Source organism: Peromyscus leucopus, chromosome 2, assembly GCF_004664715.2.
Source record: "Peromyscus leucopus breed LL Stock chromosome 2, UCI_PerLeu_2.1, whole genome shotgun sequence".
In the NCBI taxonomy this organism is placed as follows: domain Eukaryota; kingdom Metazoa; phylum Chordata; class Mammalia; order Rodentia; family Cricetidae; genus Peromyscus; species Peromyscus leucopus.
Genome location: NC_051064.1, coordinates 97850673 through 97870521, shown reverse-complemented (window position 1 = coordinate 97870521; position 19849 = coordinate 97850673). Strand labels below are relative to the sequence as shown.

General features: G+C 39.1%; 1 protein-coding gene across 7 annotated transcripts in view; it reads left to right on the top strand.

The window, feature by feature from the left end:
* Positions 1–1851: 1851 nt before the first annotated feature.
* The window catches only part of Mysm1 (Myb like, SWIRM and MPN domains 1), a 39960-nt gene continuing 21962 nt past the window's right edge, over positions 1852–19849 (top strand). For 4 of the 7 annotated variants that reach the window (XM_037202716.1, XM_037202715.1, XM_028870305.2 and 1 more), the window contains exons 1-8: positions 1852–1957; positions 6400–6478; positions 7971–8041; positions 10651–10728; positions 10818–10841; positions 12382–12460; positions 14564–14662; positions 16907–17670. In XM_037202716.1, coding sequence (XP_037058611.1) covers positions 1896–1957; positions 6400–6478; positions 7971–8041; positions 10651–10728; positions 10818–10841; positions 12382–12460; positions 14564–14662; positions 16907–17670 — 1256 coding nt within the window. In that variant the 5' untranslated portion in view covers positions 1852–1895. Of the gene's footprint in view, positions 1958–2552; positions 2925–6399; positions 6479–7783; positions 7864–7970; positions 8042–10650; positions 10729–10817; positions 10842–12381; positions 12461–14563; positions 14663–16906; positions 17671–19849 lie in introns of those variants that run through there. The other 3 variants (XM_028870308.2, XM_028870309.2, XM_028870307.2) reach the window with 3 other exon arrangements.

The window sequence follows — 19849 nt, the reverse complement described above, 5'->3', positions numbered from 1 at the left end:
GCCCGGCGCTAAATACTTTTTATTCCTTTACTTCTGCATATTGTTTGAAGGTGATAATGCAGTTAAGCTACCTGGAAACAGTTTATCCTTTCAGGTTTTGTGTTTGTTTGCTGGGCAGTGTCAAAGCAATGGCCTATTGACCCACAGCTATTGAGCTTTACTACCTAGGCCATATCCTTCATATTGTCTACCCCATGAATGATGACGATTTCTAGTCTATGCTGCAATCTTGCTGTCTTGCCTGGGTGTGGTCCTTGAAACATGGCTGGTGTGATGAGGGAATGAAGCCAAGAGAGAACTAAAGAAACAACAGACATAAACAAAAAAGCTGGGGTCAGGTGGGCTGAGCACACTCTGATGGAGTGACACAAACTCCACCCACAACACAAAGCCCACAGTGCAGAACCTCAGCACCATTATTATGTACGCACAGGGGTATGAGTAAGCTGGTCTCTAGGAGGTCTCTGCAGGGAAGCAGTCTCAAGCTGTAAACACCCAGGAGGAAGAAGCTACACTTTCTAGTTTTTGCCCATGGTGGTCAATTGTTCATAGACACTCATACCTGGACCACAGGAAGGCTTTGCCATTCTGAGCCTAACCCCGACTGGGATGGCTGCTCCATGGGTCTGAGGCATTGGGTACTTGATATGGCTGTGCACATAACAATACACATTCACTTGGGATTTCAATCACTCTGTACACATTCAGTCAAGGCTTCCTCAGCTTCTCACACACACGGTGCAATGAAAATAGGCACCATTCCTGATCCTGCCTGAGTAGTAGGTACTGCAATATTCGCTGATATTTTTTTCTTGGTTCTTTTTAACCTGAGTTAGAGACAAAAGTCTTCATTTGGCATTTCCCAGGTTAAATTCAGCAGACATCTCTAAATGCCTATTCTGTGTCAGGCGAGCTGTTAGCATTGGTTACTGGATAAGTCCTTTGATAATAGGTAAACAAACAAAACAGAACTTCAGAAAATAAGGTTAAACCTCACACTGTTCGGTTCCTGAGCACCGGGCACTCATTTTACACATTTCTTTCCCCATCTCTTGTCATCATACTCTCAGACTGAGGTGTGAAATAGCCTACTTTATCGACTCGCTCAACATTTATTAAGTTCCTACAATGTGTGAGACATCATGCTGAATGCTGACAGGGTAAGGACTACCAGGCAGGTTTTGTCCTTAAGGAAGTCACAGTCCAATAGCGGAGAAGATCGTGAACTAAGGATTCTAACTATATGAAAGATTCTAAGGCAGAGAAATACATAGAGGTGCTATCTAATTTCTTGGAAAACCTTAAGTTCTTTGCTTCCCAGCAATGATTTGTAAGAACTCTAAGGGCAGAGTTTACGAGGCTACTCTTCCTAGCTCTATGCTTGGACGATCACGTCAACTTTCTGAGCCTGTTTCCTTATCGGTGACATAAAATGCATAAAACCTGCACCTATCCCACTGGGTCATTTTAAGAATTCACTGTGGGGGGCGAGTGAATACGAGTGTGTGTGTGTGTGTGTGTGTGTGTGTGTGTGTGTGTGTGTGTGTGTAAATAGAACCAGAGGCAATCGTTGCCACACGCACAAAGCAGGGTCTCTCGTCCGAAAGGAAAGATACCTGCTGTGAGTAATCTCAAATAACACGTGAGAGAAGTGAGATACCCCAGTGTCCAGGGGCCTGGACGGCAACTGAGGGTGGAAGGGTGTGTGTGTTGGGGGGAAGTTTTTCACAGTAAATCTCCCCGGGTCTCTCCTGCCAGCCAGCGCCTTTCCCCGGAAGCCCCGCCTCCCCAGCCGCGTGCGCAACACTGCAGGCCCCGCCCCCGGCCCGCCCCGGCCCCGCCCCGGCTCGCTGCATCTCGCGGGATCTCGCGAGTACGCCGGGTCAGGTGCAGTCATGGAGGCGGAGGAGGCGGATGTGGATGTGGAAGGAGAGGTGGTGGCGGCCGCACAGCCGGGGTGAGGCGCGGAGCGGGGTCCTGCGGGCCGGGCGGTGCTAGGCGAGGGCCGGAGGATGCGGTCTCCGGGTCCGCGTGGACGGCGTCGGGACTCGGGCTGCTCCCGGCCGGAAGTCGGCTGGGTCTGCGGGTCGGGGCGTGGCCTGAGCGCCGGGACCAGACTGTTTTGCTCTGCTTCCCGGAATGCGGTGGACGCGTTCCGATTCGGATTCCTTCCTGCTTGCGCTCTGTCTCAGGCCCCTCACAGCAACTTGAACACGGGCGTCTAGTCCACAGGACCTGACTTCATAGACACTTGGTTCTGCGTCCGCAAGCGACCTTGGTCAAGGCGTTTGGTTCCTTCTTCGCAGAGAAAGTTGTGAAAACTTGTGGAACGGCAGCTTAATTCAGGGGGTGGGGTCCAGGTTTTATAGTTGGACAATTCAGGTTTTCCTTCTGCATTTCTCTTCCTGTTTACTGTCATTGTGACCGTGGTCACGGCATTTGAGCCTCTGCTCGCTTGCTTGGAAACCAAGAATCAGGTGTCTGTCTTTCTGTTGTGAGCCTCGATGAAGTAATTGCGAAAGATGCTTTAGCCTATGTAAGATGCTCGACATTGTTCTCTACAGTTTTAGGGATAATACAGTGAAGATCCAGTGAGCGATGTTGTTAAATACCAGTGCCTGCAGGACGGGCAGTGTGGTTTTAAACTGAACCTGATTTGACACCTTGCTTTAGCAGTAAGAATTATCCCTCCTTTTAAGTAATGGGATCCAAAGTGGGAACTCAGGTAGAAGCCAGAAGACCTGAGTTGTAAATGCAGCCAGTTACATTACTTGTAACTTGTCAGCAAACTTCGTTAGAACGCTGTTGACCTGTGTGCTATTACTAATATTGGCTTATTTGGGTCCTGTATAGTGTCAGTCTCATAAAATTCGTCTGACAGGAGAGCTGCTTGACTGTATACAGTACCAGTCCTCCCCCATGAGGTACCATAATAAAGAACATTTATGAACTCTTACAACGGTGATAATAACGTGAGGGGTAGTTAAGATCATTTGATTATTTTTTCTCTGAAGTTATTCAGCAGAACAATTCAGAAGCTATTGCAGGTAGCCTGAGATAACAACAGTTCTTAAATTGGTGTACTTATTCATTCTTAAACAAGTGCTTGTGAGTTTGAGGTTTTTAAGTAAGTCGGTAAGACTTGTCAAGTCATTGAGCTAAGTGGGCAAGGACAGTTGTTTGCAATTCATAAAGGAATGAATTCACCTTGGGTTCAGGCAGCATTACCTGAGAGCATTGGCTCTATGCCATTTTCATAGGTTTATCTTCACTTTTCTGGCTGTGTTTAGTTTTTCACCCTTTTTCTTGTACCATTTTCTTGACAAGAGTCTACTGGTGGCATTTGTAATGGTTAACCTTATGTGTTAGGTCTCAAACCCAGGACAAATGGCTGAGGTGCCCATTGACATTAGCTGGGCAGTGGTGGTACATGCCTTTAATCCCAGCACCTGGGAGGCAGAGGCAGGTGGATCTCTGTGAGTTCAAGGCCAGCCTGGTCTACAGAGTGTGTTCCAGGACAGCCAGGACTGTTACACAACGAAACTCTGTCTCGAAAAAGGAAAAAACAAACAAACAAACAAAAAACCCCAGAACTCCGCCACATTTTCCTAGCATCCCTCAGTCCTTACCTGTTACAAGTTATGGCTGTCATACCCTGGGCCCTACCCTAAACTCCTCCTGCCCTAGGACTGGACTTCCCTTCCCCCAGCTCTTCCCTTTATAATCCAGCCATTTTGGTTACTTGGTCCTTTTGGTCTACCCTTTACTCTCTTGGTTGGCAGCTCCTCTCCCTTCTCTTTGTCTCCTCACGTGGTTCCACTCGGGGTCAAGTTCACTCTGGACTCTGCCAAATGTTTCAACCTCTGCCCATGTTCTCCCTTTTCTCTACAATAAACTTTCTCCTCCACCATACCTAGGAGCAGTCATGTCCTTCCTTTTTTTTTCCTCATTCACCATGCATGCAGGATTATGAAGGTTCCTGATGTCAGCCACCGCTTAACGAGTATTACTGACAGAATGGTGCCCTATAATACTGGAGTTAGAATCATCTTGAGTGTGACTGGTGCCCCTTAAGGTGTGGTATTACAGGGGACAATAGCATTTAAGGAGTTCTTGAGGATTAATTGAAACATGCTTTTAAGTGCGTACTGAAAGCTAGGTACAAAAATGAAACATTGCATTTTGGTTTTCCTTCAACTATTATTTCTTCTCATCTTCCTTTTCTGTATGCTTTTAGAGACCTTGTTGTTGAAAGGTGTTTTTCCATAAGTCTTGTGCTCTTTGCCATACCTAGTGATATCTCTGAGCCTGGCATCTCTCCTGACTTAATTTCTTTTAAGTTGATTTGCTCTCTGCCATTCTGATGTAGAAAGATACAGTTCCTTAAATTCCACCTAATACTTGCTTTCACTAATCCTTCACTGAGCCACCTCTCCCTCTGAGCTCAGATCAGGACTCTTAATTGGAAGCCGCCAGCTTGTGTGTGTCTCACAAGTACCTCAGCATCACTTTATCGACTTCCTTCTTTAAGATCTGTCTCACAGCTGTCGCTGTTCAGTACATGACAGCAGCATCTAGCCACTCCCAAGGCACAGACCTGAACTCCCTCCCTTTTCTGTCACCCCATTTTCTACTCCCCCATCTGGTCAGGTCAGTTATTAAAGACCCATTGGTAGTAAGTATCCTCTCAAACAACACTTTTCTTGCTCATACTGCTTTTTCATTGCTGTATTTCTGTGGTATTTTTATAATTATTTCTTCTACCACTATTTTTCTTGGTCCCCTTTCTCCCCTAAAGTTAAGTCTTTGTTACATCCAAATTTGATTATGTTATTACCTTCAGTTTTCAATTGGTTTTAAGGTAAAGGTTTTTTTGTTTGTTAATTTTTTTTTTTTATTGTGTCATCTTGTGTTGTTTGAGACAGTTTCTCATATAGCTCAGGTTGGCCTTGCTGTGTATTGGACTGACTCCTCATCCTCCTGCCTCTACCTCCTAAATTCTGGGATTACAGTTAAGTACCACCATGCCTGGGTAGTTTTGTGGTAAAGTATTCATTCCTTAACTATTACAGACCTCTAGTCCATTACCTACCTGCCTTGTTTACTCATTCATTCAACTGTTGATTACATTCTGTATGTCACCCCCTGGGTGTACATAGCAATGTGAAAATGAAGCCCCTGCTGTCATAAAAGTGGAACAGACAATAAACCTTGTGTGTGTGTTTGATGGAGATAAATGGACAAGGGTGAAGGAAGATGATCCTGATGGCTTGCCAGCTTTTTCCTGTGCACTGACCTAGGAAAGCTGTGCAGCTGTGGGCCCTTGGAACAGAGTGTGGAAACAGTGAAAGAAAGGGGGCAGACTGAATTGGGTTGTGAAGAAAAAGGAGCAAACTTAGATTTCTGGCTTGGACCGCTAGGGAGATTGAGGGGGTGGGGGAGAGGAAACTGGAAGCCTGGCAGACTTGGGAGGAAAGGTTGTTTTAAGCTTACTCATGTAAAGGAGATTCAGATAGGTGTTCAGATGCATATATCACAGTGTTGTGTTGTTAATCCTCACGGTGGTATATTGTGAAAAGATTTCTGCAGTGAACTGGAAATGATAGGCCCACCTCTTACACTCTTGGCAGACCTAGTTGTTTGTACAAAGGTTTCCTTCTGTGGACACGGTTGTAGAAGCCTTTATTAGTCTTCTTGGACTCACGGTTGACATGAGTTTAAAGCTGTTCAGTATCAACAGTTGAGAGAATGCTTTCAGTCCATAGAGTAAGTGTCTTAGCACTAGGTTAGGTCAGGAAAAGTCAATAACTTCACTAGGAAATGTAAATTTAATGTTTACCTTTTGTGTGTTTGAATTTGGTATCATACCTTGAGACCCTCCAAAACCTGACCGTTCAGTCTTGCAAGTGAAACATATATTGTACTTATTATTTCAATGGAAAAAAATGTCAAAATTAGTAAACTTTGATCTCTCATGGATCCAGAAACTTCCAAATCAAATTACTTTTAAAATTAAGTTGTTACTAAATTCCTTCAGTAGTTTTTATTTTGCTTCGTACATCTAGTTTTATTTTGTTTTTTTCTTCCTTTTGAGGATGGTGAGGTTTGTGGCTTTGATATTTCTGAAAGATTTAGCTATAGTTTGTATGTGCATATGTACACTTAGTCAGCCAAGAGTCAAACGGTGGCTGTGGGCACAGCATGTTGTGGGGGTTGTGCTGCATCCTAGTTTCCCCTCACAGGCTTACAAGGCAGAGCAGGTACGTTGTAGTGTTCAGTCTTTGTTAAGGAGAGAAGGTATTTGCTTAGCATCAACAACTAGCCAGCCCCTGTCCTGTGTGAGTTATAGCTGTAAATGAACATAATATCACTCTTCTATTAATTTTTGTATTACTACAGAAATGAGGAAAATCATACAGCATCAATTTTTCACGATCACTATCTTGATTCAACGTGGAGAAGGGAGAATGGCTGTCTTGTAAGTATGCTAAGTCAGGTGACTTCACACTGCTGCTAGTTGCCCAGAGTGCCTCTTTTCCTTTTTTAACTAAGTCTAATTCTCCACAATCGCAGAGGTAGTATATGGAAACACTTTAACAATAGAGGAACCTTTTTTTTTTTCAACTATTAAAACAAATGATCTCTTGAGAAATTTAGAAATTTAGATCGAGTTTGATTTAGGTGTAGATCTTTCCCATTCCTCATATTTGTCACCTTTGATTTCCTCAAGTGAAAGATGGCATAATCACGGAGTTCACGTCTTCATTTAGCAGTAACTGCATATACACCATCGCAGACAGTAGGGCAGGTTAACACTCAGAGTGTCGTCAAGATAGCTGGGACTTTGCTCTCATCGAGTCTATAGACAAAACAGGAGTCTGGCAATAAATAGGCAGACAAACCATGTAGATTGTGAAAGAAATAAGCAGTGTTGACTGAGGTTAGTAGGGTGGGGAAATACTTGAGGAAAAGTCAATAAAGGACCAAGGAGGTGACATTTAAGTTGAAATGTAACAAATGGATAAATGAATTACAAAAAACTAACATGCCAGGCAGAAGGAATAGTGAGTGCAAAAGCCAAGACATCATTGAAACATTTCTATAACTTTCAGTACAGACTAGTGGATTAATTTTTGTCAAATATGCTTTGGGTGCTGTGGTAAAGGAAAGACTAGGGGGAAGCAAGAGTAGAAGCAGAGGGACTGATTAGGAACCACTTGCAATAATTCAAGCAAGCTTTTAGACAGTGGCTTGGTCCTGTATGTTCCAGAGGAGGTGTATGTAATTAGACAAGTTTAAATTAGAGTTTAAAGGTAGAACTGTTTAGTAGATTGTGTGTGGGAATGGAAGAGAAAGGGAAGAATCCATAATGACTCCGGGCTGTTTAAGTGGTTGACAGTGCTCTTTGCAAAGTTGGAAAGGCAGGTGAAGACAGGTGATACTGAATTCTGTTTGGAATATGTTTCATTTGAGAAGCCAGTTAGACATTCAAAGGGAGATCTTATATGGGTAGTGACCATAATAGTCTGGAGCTTGAAGGATAGGAGTTAAAAAATTTGTAACTTTGAGAATTGAAATGAGTATGATCATTTACTCAGGGTGTGGCTTAGGAAAAACAGAATTGGGTTTGGGAAACAAATTAAGTGTTCAGCAAAATGCCTGAAGCCTAGGAGTTCTTTTGTGCATGGCAGCCATTATTACTGCTTACAAGTAAGGGTATGAGCCTTGGAATCCAACAGGCTTTAATGTGAGGTTTCTTCTCTTCCACTGAAAATACCACCAGTGCTGCAGATGCCTCTGTGGACTATGTATGCCTGTCTCAGAGTGATTGTGGAAGTCAAAATGTGGCTGTGTGCCCATTCAGTGAGTTGTAGCTGTTATCATTTATATTATTTCACTCAACGAAATAAGATAACTTTTTAAGTAATGAAATATATAGAGTTATACATTCCATTGTTTCTTTTAAATAGCCTTGGACTCTGGATAGCACCATCAGTGATGAGAACAGAGCTGTCATTGAGAAAATGCTGTTGGAAGAAGAGTATCCTTCATCGTTATGAGAAGAGTAAAGGTTTCAGGGTTAAAAATGGATGAGTGCAAACATTACAGAAGAGGCCTTTGTAATTACTAGATGACTTTTTGGCCACAGACTTCAATTGTGTAATTTCATGTCACTTATCTATGCAAAAAGGAGCATCTTTTACTGCTGCATCTGAGACTGACACAGTGTTTTTGTTGTCAGCCATGTCTGCATGTAGAGTGTACATATTGCATAGAAATGATAAAATATTTAAGCCAGAACCTTAATTCTAAGCCTCCATTTTCAAAGTAATAAAAGCTAAAACTCAGAGATACTTATCTGTGTGAGGCACACAATTAGAACATGTGGAAATTTTCACATTATACTCTGCAGTTTACAGATGTTATATGAGAGAAATTTTAAATGAGAAACACAAAATATAATTGATCCCCACCCCAGGGACTGTAGGTCTTTATTTTGGCTCAGCAGCTGACTGCTTGTCCTGATTGACTTCAGTGTAACTTCTTTAGATGCAGTTTTCTTATGTCAAATGAGAGGACATCAGTAATTTCAGAAAATTTAAGTAAATTAGTAATTTCTGATTTTCTGGCTTTTAAAGATTACTAATGAATAGTGGTTTATTTTTAACTTTTTCATATGCATTTTATGGATATCTGTCCACTATTATTGTTGTTATCATTATTTATGTGTGCGTTTTTGTTTACATGTATGTCTGTGAACCTCTTGTGTTCCTTGTGCCTGTGGAGACCATAATGTGGTCAGATCTCCTGGAACTGGAGTTAGAGTTGAGAGCTGCCATGGGGTGCTGGAATCGAACTCAGGTCTTCTGGAATAGCAGTTATTGTTTTTATTTGCTGAACCATCTCTCCAGCCCTCTCTGTCCACTGCTTAATCCAGAGTTTCTGTTATTTTATTCCCAACTGCTTCTGTTAATTTAAGAATGTTTTCTATATCTTTAATTGCCATTGGTTAGCCCTTTACTCCGTAACTCTCCCCAGATATTGCCTAGATTATTTTTTTTAATGAGCAGCACATATAATTTCCAAATTCCTAATAGCCTCATTTAAAATAAAATAAATGAATTTTTATACCATAGAATTTTTTTACAACATATCTTTTTAAAAATATTAGCTTATATGAAAACATTGTTTCTTTGTGTGGTTTGTGTGTGTGTGTGTGTGTGTGTGTGCGTGTGCGTGTGCGTGTGCGTGTGCATGTGCACTCTCGGGCATGCAGGCACATGTTTGTATGTGCATGTATGTGCACAGCCCAGAGGTTGACTTCAGGTGTTTTCTTTATTCACTCTCCAAATTATCTTTTGAGGTGAGGATTCCTATGAACCTGAAGCTCACTGATGTGACTAGCTAGCTAGTCAGACGCTCTAGGGATCCACCTGTGTCTGCCTCCTAGTACTGGGATTGTATGTGCACAAAACTACTGCACCTAGCTTTTTATGTGGACCCTAGGGATCCTTGTTAGATACTTAAGATCATATAGCAGACACTGATTGAGCCATGTCCCCATCCCCAAATGAAAACATCATTAACATTTCATACTAAGTTTTTAAAATCCATGATACATTCTATTTTAGCGTTACATCTCAGTTAATGCTAGTTGTTTTCCAGATGATTGATCCACACATTTGACTAGTACCCATAATATTGAGCAGTGCACTTCTAGGTTATTGAACACTCAAGTAGTCACTTGTTTACTTCCAGATGTAGAAACAAGTAAGAATTAAACTTAAGCATTTAGACTCTTAATATATTTTAGGGGATAAGGAGAATCTCTAGTACATAGCCTAACGTGACATGTAGTTGATATTTGCTGAATAAAGAATAGTTCAGATTTAAGAGAACAGGTTTTTTTTTTTTTTTTGTTAAGGTTTACTTGTTTATTTAAAGTTTTTTTTCCCATTTTACATATTGCCTACTGTTCCCCTTCTTCCCTTCTCCCACTCCCTCCCACCTTCCCCTATCCCACCCCTTCCCACTCCTCATAGGGGGTAAGGCCTCCCTTGGGTATTCAACATAGGCTGGCATACAAAGTTGGGGTAGGCCCAAGTCCCTCCCCCCTGTATCAAGGCTGAGTAAGGCATGGCACTGTAGCTAATGGGCTCTAAAAAAACCAGTTTGTGTACTCAGGATGAGTCCTAGTCCAGTTGCCAGGAGACTCTAGCAGCTAGTTCCAGCAATGCTGAGGGGGCCGTTTCTTGGCAAAATTGATGTTTGTATTAGCATATAGAAGAATCCTGAACGCTTTACTGTGACTTAAAAATATGGAAACAATGGTTCCCCATTTAGCCAGCATAAAAAATTCATCTATTTTACTATTCAAATTGTAGAAAAGAAAAAAATTGAGCTACTTTTCTTAGCCACTTGTGGTAGAGAAGAGAAGGGAAACCAGCATTGCTGTGGTGCAGGCATTGTGTTTTGTGTTTTGATATGTGATCATTCCTACAGGTAACATGTAAAGCATGGACTCACAGCCCTGGGCAAGCTTCAAGAAGAATAGGTTTTGATTACATTTGAATGTCTTCACCAGTCTGCCTATTTGATATTATATAAGAATTATGACTTTAATATTAAGTTTCCTTAATAATTACATAGGTATTATTTGTCTAACAAATCACTTCCAGGAAAATTCTGGGTTAATCAAAAGGAAGATGATAAAAAATATACAAACAGGTAAAATCAGTTATAATATTGTTAAAAGTTTTGAATTGCCAATTTAGGAACTTCTTCACAAGCTTCCTATTTTTTTTTTTCTTGTGCAGTCTGCAGAAAACAGCAAAAATCATGTATGTACCTATTTTCTATTTTAAAAACCTTTTAAAAAATAAAAATCCTTTTTACTTTTAATTACGTGTGTTCACTTGTGTCCCTGCATGGTTATGGGTGTGTGAGTGCAAGTGCCGTGAAAACCAGAGGTGTCAGGTCCATTGGAGCTGGAGTTATAGGCAAGTGTAGCCTGGTAGGAGGGTAAGCAATTGAATACTGTTAACTACTGAGCCATCTCTCCAGCCCCTTTAAAACCTTTTTAGATTAGTTAAAAATTACAAGAAAATTCTTAACAGTTAGATATAGTCAATGGGAAAGCGGTCTTGATTCAAAGGACAGGATTTTTATTTTAAAGATGTTTTTGGCACAGATGTTAGAATACATACTTGAATGCCATCATTTATTTGCCAGAATTTTTTTTAATGTCTATCAGCAGTTCGTCTTATCATAAAGATACATTACTCATTGACTTGATTTCTGTTCTGTCTGATAATTTTAAATTTGTTACATACAATTTCATTTGCATCTGTGGCTTCTGAAAATTACCTAGTAAAATTGGGCTGGGCATAGTGGCTCATGCCTGTAATCCCAATAGTTGGAAGGCAGAATCAGAACCCACAAGTTCAAGACCAGATTGAACATAGTTCTAGGCCAACTAAGACTATATAGCAACATCCTGTCTCAAAGAATTCTAGATCTAGATTCTAGATTCTTTTTAATTGGAAGAATGGTCATTATTTATAAACATAAGTTTGAGTACTGAGCAGACTTTGGCTTTTATATTTTGCTACATAAAGTGAAGTTAGTGAGAGGATTGGATGCTTGATGAAATTGGAGAACTTCCTTAGTATGCTTTAATTTCATGTGATACAGAATTTAAAAGCAATAAATGTGATGCCATATTTTTTATGATTTAAAATCTTGGGCTTTGAGAATATGTTAATGGCTGCTGTTTGTTTTCAGTCTGAGGAGGCCTACTTGTTAACCAGAGAGACTTCCTTTGATGTCTTTTAGTGCTATCTTCACTCAGATGAAAGGACTATATATATATATATATATATATAGTGTGTGTGTGTGTGTGTTTATATATATTATTTCAATCTCATTGTGGTAGAGATAAGGAGCAGGTAAAGCTTACTGTCTAGGTGCCAGCTGCAGTAGCTGCCTCCTTCCCCTCCTCTTTTAGTAGACTAGAAGTCTTGGTTTTAGCCAAGTGACTGACTGTCTGTAACAGTGGTCCTCAACCTGTGGGTTACAGCCCATTGGAGGTTCCAACAGCCCTTTCACAGGGATCACCTAAGACCAACAGAAAACACATATTGTTACGCTTCATAACAGAATAGCAATGAAAATAGTTTTATGGTTGGGGGGAGTCATCACAACATGAGGAACTGTATCAAAGGGTTGCAGCATTAGGAAGGTTGAGAACTACTAGTCTATAACCTTTAGCTGCATAAATATAGAATGTTCCATTTCAGATTTTTTTATTTTTTTATTTTTTTATTTTTTTATTTTTTATTTTTTATTTTTTTTTTTTGCAATTCCTCTTTTTTCTTTCAGGGTACATTCTCCTACAAAACCAGCCAGTTATTCAGTAAAGTGGACAGTAGAGGAAAAAGAATTGTTTGAACAAGGACTGGTAAGTAGGGAATATTTTAACTTAAGGTAAAACTATTCTAGAAGCAAAATTTAAAAAAAAAAAAAAACCTTGTGTATTTGCAATAGGAGATAAGCTGAATTCTTTTTTTTTCATTCAACTGTTTAGCATTGTGCATAATCCACATTTTTCAGAACATGTATTTGAAGACCAGAAACATTTTTTGTATAAATGTATCACTGAAATCTTTTTAAAAGTATAAGTTACGAAGAATAAAAAGTATGTGTGTGATTCAAATACTAAAAATACTTCATAACATGACAAAATGTTTAATAAAATAACCATGAATTTTTAGACTATCAAGAGTAGGTTGTATTTTTTCATTTAGGGTACATGTGGCTCAATTATACTAAATTTGATTTTGAGATTGTATATAAATTATATACGTAGTATATGATATGTATAGAACATTTGAATAAATGAATTACATACAAATTATGAGAAGTAAAATATGTTGGTATTTTTCTAGTCAGTAGAATGGCAGCTGTGTATTACAGTGTTTAATACAAGTACATAAACTTATCTGGAGGTTTTCTTCCTCTTTTTCTATACGATGATAGTTATGTTGGCTTTTTTTCTGTTGTCTGACAGTCTAACAATTTATTTAGGATGGATAACTTCAATGTTTGCTCTTTATCAAAGACTAAATATGCATATGCTCATATTTGCAAGTTCATAGTTTGTGAACTTAAAGATTCTGCTTTTGTTTTTATTGTTGGCATTAATGATGGTTATAGGGACCTATTTGTGTGTTCAGAACTCATACTTAACCTAAAGTTATTGGGTAATAAGTCTCGCTCTCATTTCCGAGGTAATCACTTAGCTCTTCTCTGTATATCCTAGGGATGTTTGGTCCATATGTAAGCAGATGAGAACTTATTTATATAGAGGCATAGAAATTTGTACACAGTAAGATAATTTAAACAGAATGATTTCCTACAGAAGAAAATGCTTTGATTTATTGGACAATTGTTGTGTTGCCCACTTTTATCCATTGATACAGTTTCAGGCTTGTGAGGGAATGTGGTGGTGCTGATGGTGAAGGAAGATTTTATTTTTACTGTTTCTTTAGTGTGGGGCTATATCTTTACTGCACTTTGAAACTGGTAGATATTTTCTATGCTCCTCTTGCTAGTTTGTCTTTCATTTTCTTAGTGTTCAAGCCCTGTTATCCCAAAAGATCTCAATTTATTGAGGTCCCTCCTGTCTCTAAATGTGTTTCATGAGACCAAGTCATTGGCCTTCACTCCACAGTAAAAAGAACTTATTCTTCAGTTAGTTAATACAAGCTAGGTATTACTCTTAAATAAGTTATAACAGTTTTTTCAGAAGTACTTTGAGTTTTAACATATTGCCCATCTGAATAACAGAAATAAGTGCATAAATGAAGCTCTACCATCTGGGTCAGATCTTTAAAGATATTTTACTACCACAAGATATGGCTACTTGGTCTGTAGATGAGTCTGAGGAGGTTTTTCTGGGTTGTATTTAGTTGTTTTTTGTTTTGTTTTTGTTTTGCTTTTCATGGTTTTAAGAATTCTAAAAAAAGGGGGGGTGTTGTTGATCTGCTGTGGGAAATATCTTGTGTTAGTGAAGATTTATGTGCTAAATAAGGTTTAGACTTGGTATCTAAATGTCCACCATATGTCTAGAATTGTGTATTTTCTCTTTTGCACTTGAAATCTCCATGGGAATGCCCAGTGTGTGGCATAGCCTTTGGCTCCTTGGTCTTCTTCATCTGTCATTGAATTTTGAAAGTCATTGCACTATGTACCCTCGTTTCACTGTATACCCAGTATAGATTGTTTGCTGTAGGATACTTAAATAAAGTCTGAGTTTAAAAGTTGCAATTAGTGTAGAATGTGTCCAGTTGATTTTGTAAGAAAAAATTAAAAAATGTCACCTACCTCTCTTTTGGGCTGTTGTAAGTCATTTTGTTTAGTTTTCGGAACTCTAGAGTCAAAGAAACATGGGTTTTGATTTTTAAGAGCATAGTCTAATAAATCGAGTTTCATTTTGTGGCTACTGTTTGAAATATTACTGAGTAAGGACTCCAAAGCAAATTTGTCTCCATTTTGATTACAGGCTAAATTTGGCCGAAGATGGACCAAAATCGCAACACTAGTTGAAAGTCGCACAGTTTTACAAGTGAAGAGTTACGCCAGACAGTACTTTAAAAATAAGGTAAGCAGAGTACAGGTATCCTAAATAATAATAAAATTTTGGATAAAGTTAGTAAGAACAAATACTCAATATAGACAGTAAATATAGTCTGGATTGTTTTGGTTTTGGGTTTTTTGAGGGGGTTTGTTTGTTTGTTTGTTTGTTTTTTGTTGTTTTTGAGACAGGATATCTTACTATATAGCCCCAGGTGGACTAGAACAATATGACAGTCATCCTGAATGCTGAGATGTAGGCATGCATCATCACCTCCATCTAAGTAGTCTTATTGTTAATACTTTTTATAGCTAAAGTACTTTATACTTACAACATGTATGTGTTTTGGATCTTTAAAAAAATGGATTACGTTTATTTTATGTGTGTATGTGGCCATGCATGTGTGCCATGGCAGGAGTGTGGAGGTCAGAGGACAACTTGGGAATAGGTTCTCATCTTCCACCATGTGGGCACTAGTGATTGAACTCATCTTGTCAAGCTTGGCTTACCCACTAAGTCTCTGTCTTGGCCCAGTGGATTGTTGGTTTGTTTATTTGCTTTTTGTTTTTTAATTTTTAAAAATGGTTTGGAGCAGCCATTTCCTAGCTGCAGCTCATGATGGGTGACTGAGAATGAAGCTGAGCACATTGTAGCTGATGGTGCATGTTGCCATGCTCCAGCACCTCTTCAGTGTTCTGAAAGTTGCTGTGTTAAACAGGAAAGTAGTTGTTCATTCCAGTCTTTAAAGCCAATAGTATTCCTAAGAGGCAATGGTTAGCAGCCTAATACTTCCTCTAGAAAATACCTATTCTTCTATAAATATTTGTGCTGTAGAAGAAACCTGTGGAAATTTTTAGAGTTTAAGGGGTATAAATGCTAACACAGGGTTATGAAATCTGTCTAAAAACAGACAGGTTTTTATTGTTACAAGAACTGTCCGAAAATCTTAATAACTTTGTTCAGAAAGTAGTTATGATCTAGTTCCTTAATTTTTCAAATAATTTGTTCTGTATTTAGCTGTGTACATTTAAAAAAAAATTAGGATGTTTTATTTTTATTTTATATGTGTGGATGTTTTGCTTACATGTATGTGTGTAGACCACAGTGTCTCCAGTGCCTGCAGAGGCCAGAAGAGGGAGGACATTGGATTCTCTAACTGGAGTTACAGGATAGCTGTGAGCTTTCATGTGGGTTCTGGAAAGCAATCCTGGGACTTCTAGAAAAGCAGCCAGTACTCTTTGAACTGCCGAGCCTTCTCTCCAGCCCCAGTTGTGTTGTTTTGATATTTAGAATTTATAACTGTGTTTACTTGAGATCTGGGAGCATAATTATGTGATATTTGGAAATGCCTTAAATGAGATTTTTTTTCTAATGTAAATAATGTGCTTTACTAGGTGTGCTTTATTCAGTATAGCAAAAAATTGCAATCATTCTAGTTATCTATCACCAAATGATTGGATAATGGAACTTTGTGTGTGTGTGTGTGTGTGTGTGTGTGTGTGTGTGTTAGAATAGTATCCAGCTTTAAAGAAAGATGAAATTATAAAATTCATAGGAAGATGGATAGACTTAGAATGTATATATAGTATTAAGCAAAACCATACCATCAGTCAGAAAGACAAAAACTGGGTATTCTCTCATACGTGGGATCTAGTCAGTAATATATGTATATATGTAAGCAAATGTATGCATGGGTGTAGTATAACATGTTGAAAAGAGCACAAGGAAGGCTAAATATTAGGGGATGAATATGGACTGAGTGCGGGTGATGGATATAATGTATGAAAGAGGATATAAAGTTAATTCTGCCAGGCAGTGGTGGCATACACCTTTAATTCCAACACCCAGGAGGCAGAAGTAGGCAGAACTCTGACTTCTCTTGAGTTCTGAATTTAATGCTAGCCTGGTCTACAGATTGAGTTCCAGGACAGCTAGAGCTACTCAGAGAAACCCTGTCTTGAAAAACAAAACAAAACAAAATTTTTTTTTCTAGTTCTAACTTTGTCTAGTTGTTTTCATTTTTGGTGGTTGGTAAGTGCATAGAAATATAGTCAATAGTGAAAGTGTAAAATCCATTGGGAAGCTCCACAGCTTCAGAATGGCTCTTCTAACTATGTACAAGTTCTGTAGGATGTTTAAAAAGCAAGTAAAGATAGGATGGCTGTTAACATATACTTAGTTTAAAAAATATTTTATCTAAATATTTTTTGTGTAAGGTGATTAAGCTTCAAATCGTAATATTATGTGGATGCTATTTTGATTCTTAATAAGGTAAAGTGGAGTATGGAGAAAGAAACACCAACTCAGAAGAGCAGCAGTGATCTTCAGGTTAAAAAAAAAGATGAAAGGACAAAGGTGTGGGCAGCATCCTGTTTAAGGGGGCGTGCTGATCCTAACTTGAATGCTGTAAAAATTGAAAAGTTATCTGATGATGAAGATGTAGACATCACAGACGAACTGGATGAGTTGACTTCTCAAACACCACAAAAGAGTTCTGGCAACCATCTTACTATAGACATTCCTAATAGTAAAATTTGTACAGCCAACCAAGGAGAATTCATATGCTCAGAAGGCCTACTAGCTGCTGCTGCTGCTTCTTCTGGGGAGAATCTTCAGAATGTGAAGCAAAGTGAAGTAGAAGAATGTTCAAGCTCAGCAATTACATCATGGTCTATAAGACTGAACAATAATGGCAAAAACACAGTTGAATTAAGGGAGAAGTACAATAAACTGGCTGAAGAGTATGATGTGCAAGATGGAAAAGAGATAGCAGATGAATCCAAGCACTCCCCTTCTCCAGAGTCCTGTGAGAGTCAGCAGGATTCAAGTGGAAATGAAATGCTTTTGCCTCCTTTCCAAATGGTGGAGGAAAGCCATGAGGGAGAAGAGCTTAAGCCACCAGAGCAAGAAGTGGAAATAGATAGAAATATCATTCAAGAAGAAGAAAAGCAAGCAATTCCTGAGTTTTTTGAGGGGCGCCAAACTAAAACACCAGAACGCTATTTGAAAATTAGAAACTACATTTTGGATCAGTGGTAAGAATTACATTGCACATGTTCTAAAAACTTGATACACTGAAGTATATTGATTAGGCCCATGCAGAATTGAGGATTTGCTAGAGATCCAAAGAGTTTTCGAATGTCCTCCTTCAGTAGTCAAGATTTAAAGTTTCTCATAGTGAACCTCTTTAAAACTTTGGTAAGCATGGTCATTCATTGCTATCATAACACATCTGTCTTTGTGTTGTATGTGAGCCTGGGAAGAAGTGAGTGAGCATTGCTGGGTGGTGGGGGACAGTTTCTTGGGGCAGTATTGGGAAGCTATATTTATAAAACACTACTGTCTGGGAAAGGAAAGAATTTACAGTTTTCACATGGATTTAAGTATAAAAGGAGGACAAACCTAGAGACAGGAGTATCATTAAACATGGCTGTATTGCAGAATGTTCTCAGAAATAGCTTTTCAATGCTTGCGACTATGAATGTGGAATGAGCTCAGTTATTAAACCAAAAGATCATAGTCCTTATTAATCTAAATACGCTGAAAGTAACTGGACTTGTTCATGGGAGCTTATTAATAAGCCTTGGGCATCCATAGTCGCTATTAATGTTTTAGAGCACTTCCCAATCCTTTGGGTGGGGATTCTCTGTTGTCCTTTATCTTCTCTTCTGTCAAGGGTTTTCCTGTCCTGTTGCAGTGACTTTCTGCTAGAACCTAGAATGTTACTGAAGATTGACATGTTAAATAGCTCTCATTTCACTCAGGTAACATGAACTTACTTGGCTTTTAAAGACAGCCATGTTCTAAACAAAGCATTTTTGCACTGATGAAAGCGCTAAAGAACCGACTTGGCTAAGGATGTCGTGAGAGTAAGGGATACTTAGGAGAAACAATTGACATTTACGTAGTGCTTTGTGGTTTACAGAAAGCTGCCCTGTATCTTCTCATCTGAGTCTTCACAACAGTCCTGTGAAGTAGGCAAATGGGATCTTCGCTGTTTGAAACAGATTAGCACAATTTTCAGATAGAGGTTTAGGGTGCCTGCCTTTGATCTTTCAACCAGCCACTGACCCATGAAAGGTATCAGTCCAACTTACTCGTTCTGTTAATCCACATTGCCTAGTTGACAGTTTTTAAATGCTAATTAAATTAGATCTCTGTTCATACTTGGGTTTAGTTTGGGAAATAAAAGAATAGATAGCCAAAATTGAAGGCCTTCAAAACAGTTTCTACTTCAGAAATGTCACGACTTGTTCATACTTAATGTTAGTTTAAACAAATTTTGTTTTGTTAAATTTTGGGTTTTAAATTAGCAGGATAAATTACATAGGTAGTATAAATTACATGGCAGTAGTTTCCTACACAAAGCCTATTTGGATTACTGTTTAAGAACTATTTTTAAAGAGAAAGGCATGAAGTACAAAACAGAACACAGGTAATACTTTAAAAAAGGAAAGGTAAAGTTTTGAAAATAAAGAGACCTACCCGAACTTTGTTTTCCATGAGAGCAGGTGAAGTTGGTTTTATTTAGGGTAAGTTTTTATTAAAGTGTTAACCAACTCTTAACACCATTATTCTACCACATGCCATGCATTATATTGAAATCGTCTTCAATTCTCTTGACAGTCTTTCCAAATGAGAAAAATAAGGTTCCCAGAGGATGAGGTCACACTTAGGGTGAAGCGATTTCAGCTTCTGTGTTGATTCAGTGTTTAAAAAGCTGTAACTGCGGCCACAGCTTCTTTGCCTTCAGGGTTGAAGGTGCTGGCTCTGGATTCCTTAGGTCTGCTCAGGGAAGGGGAGGTGCGGGCGGCTCCTCCCTGTTCTGGCACCTTGTTTATTTTTGTCCTGCAGCTTACTGCCACGGAAAAGGCTACAGTTTTGTCAATTGTCTTCTCCCCTCATCCCTCAGGATCGTAGGCAGTGGGAAGACAGTTCTGTTGTCTTCAGCCCACTGCCTAGACAGTGCTTAGATACCGTAGGCATTTCAGTTGTGAGGGTAAGAAGATTGAGGAAGCAGTTACTGTCTGAGCGTGAGCAAGGGTGTTGAGCTTCTTGCAAAGCCTTTTGATTGGAGAAGACGGATGGAGACTAAGCCAGGTTCCTGTCACTTTTTAGTAGCTCTACTTTTTCCTACTCTTGTCATACTTGTTTAGTTTGTTTGCTTTTCTTTCATGGAACACTGGAATTTCAGCTTTTCTGTAGAAGTTACAG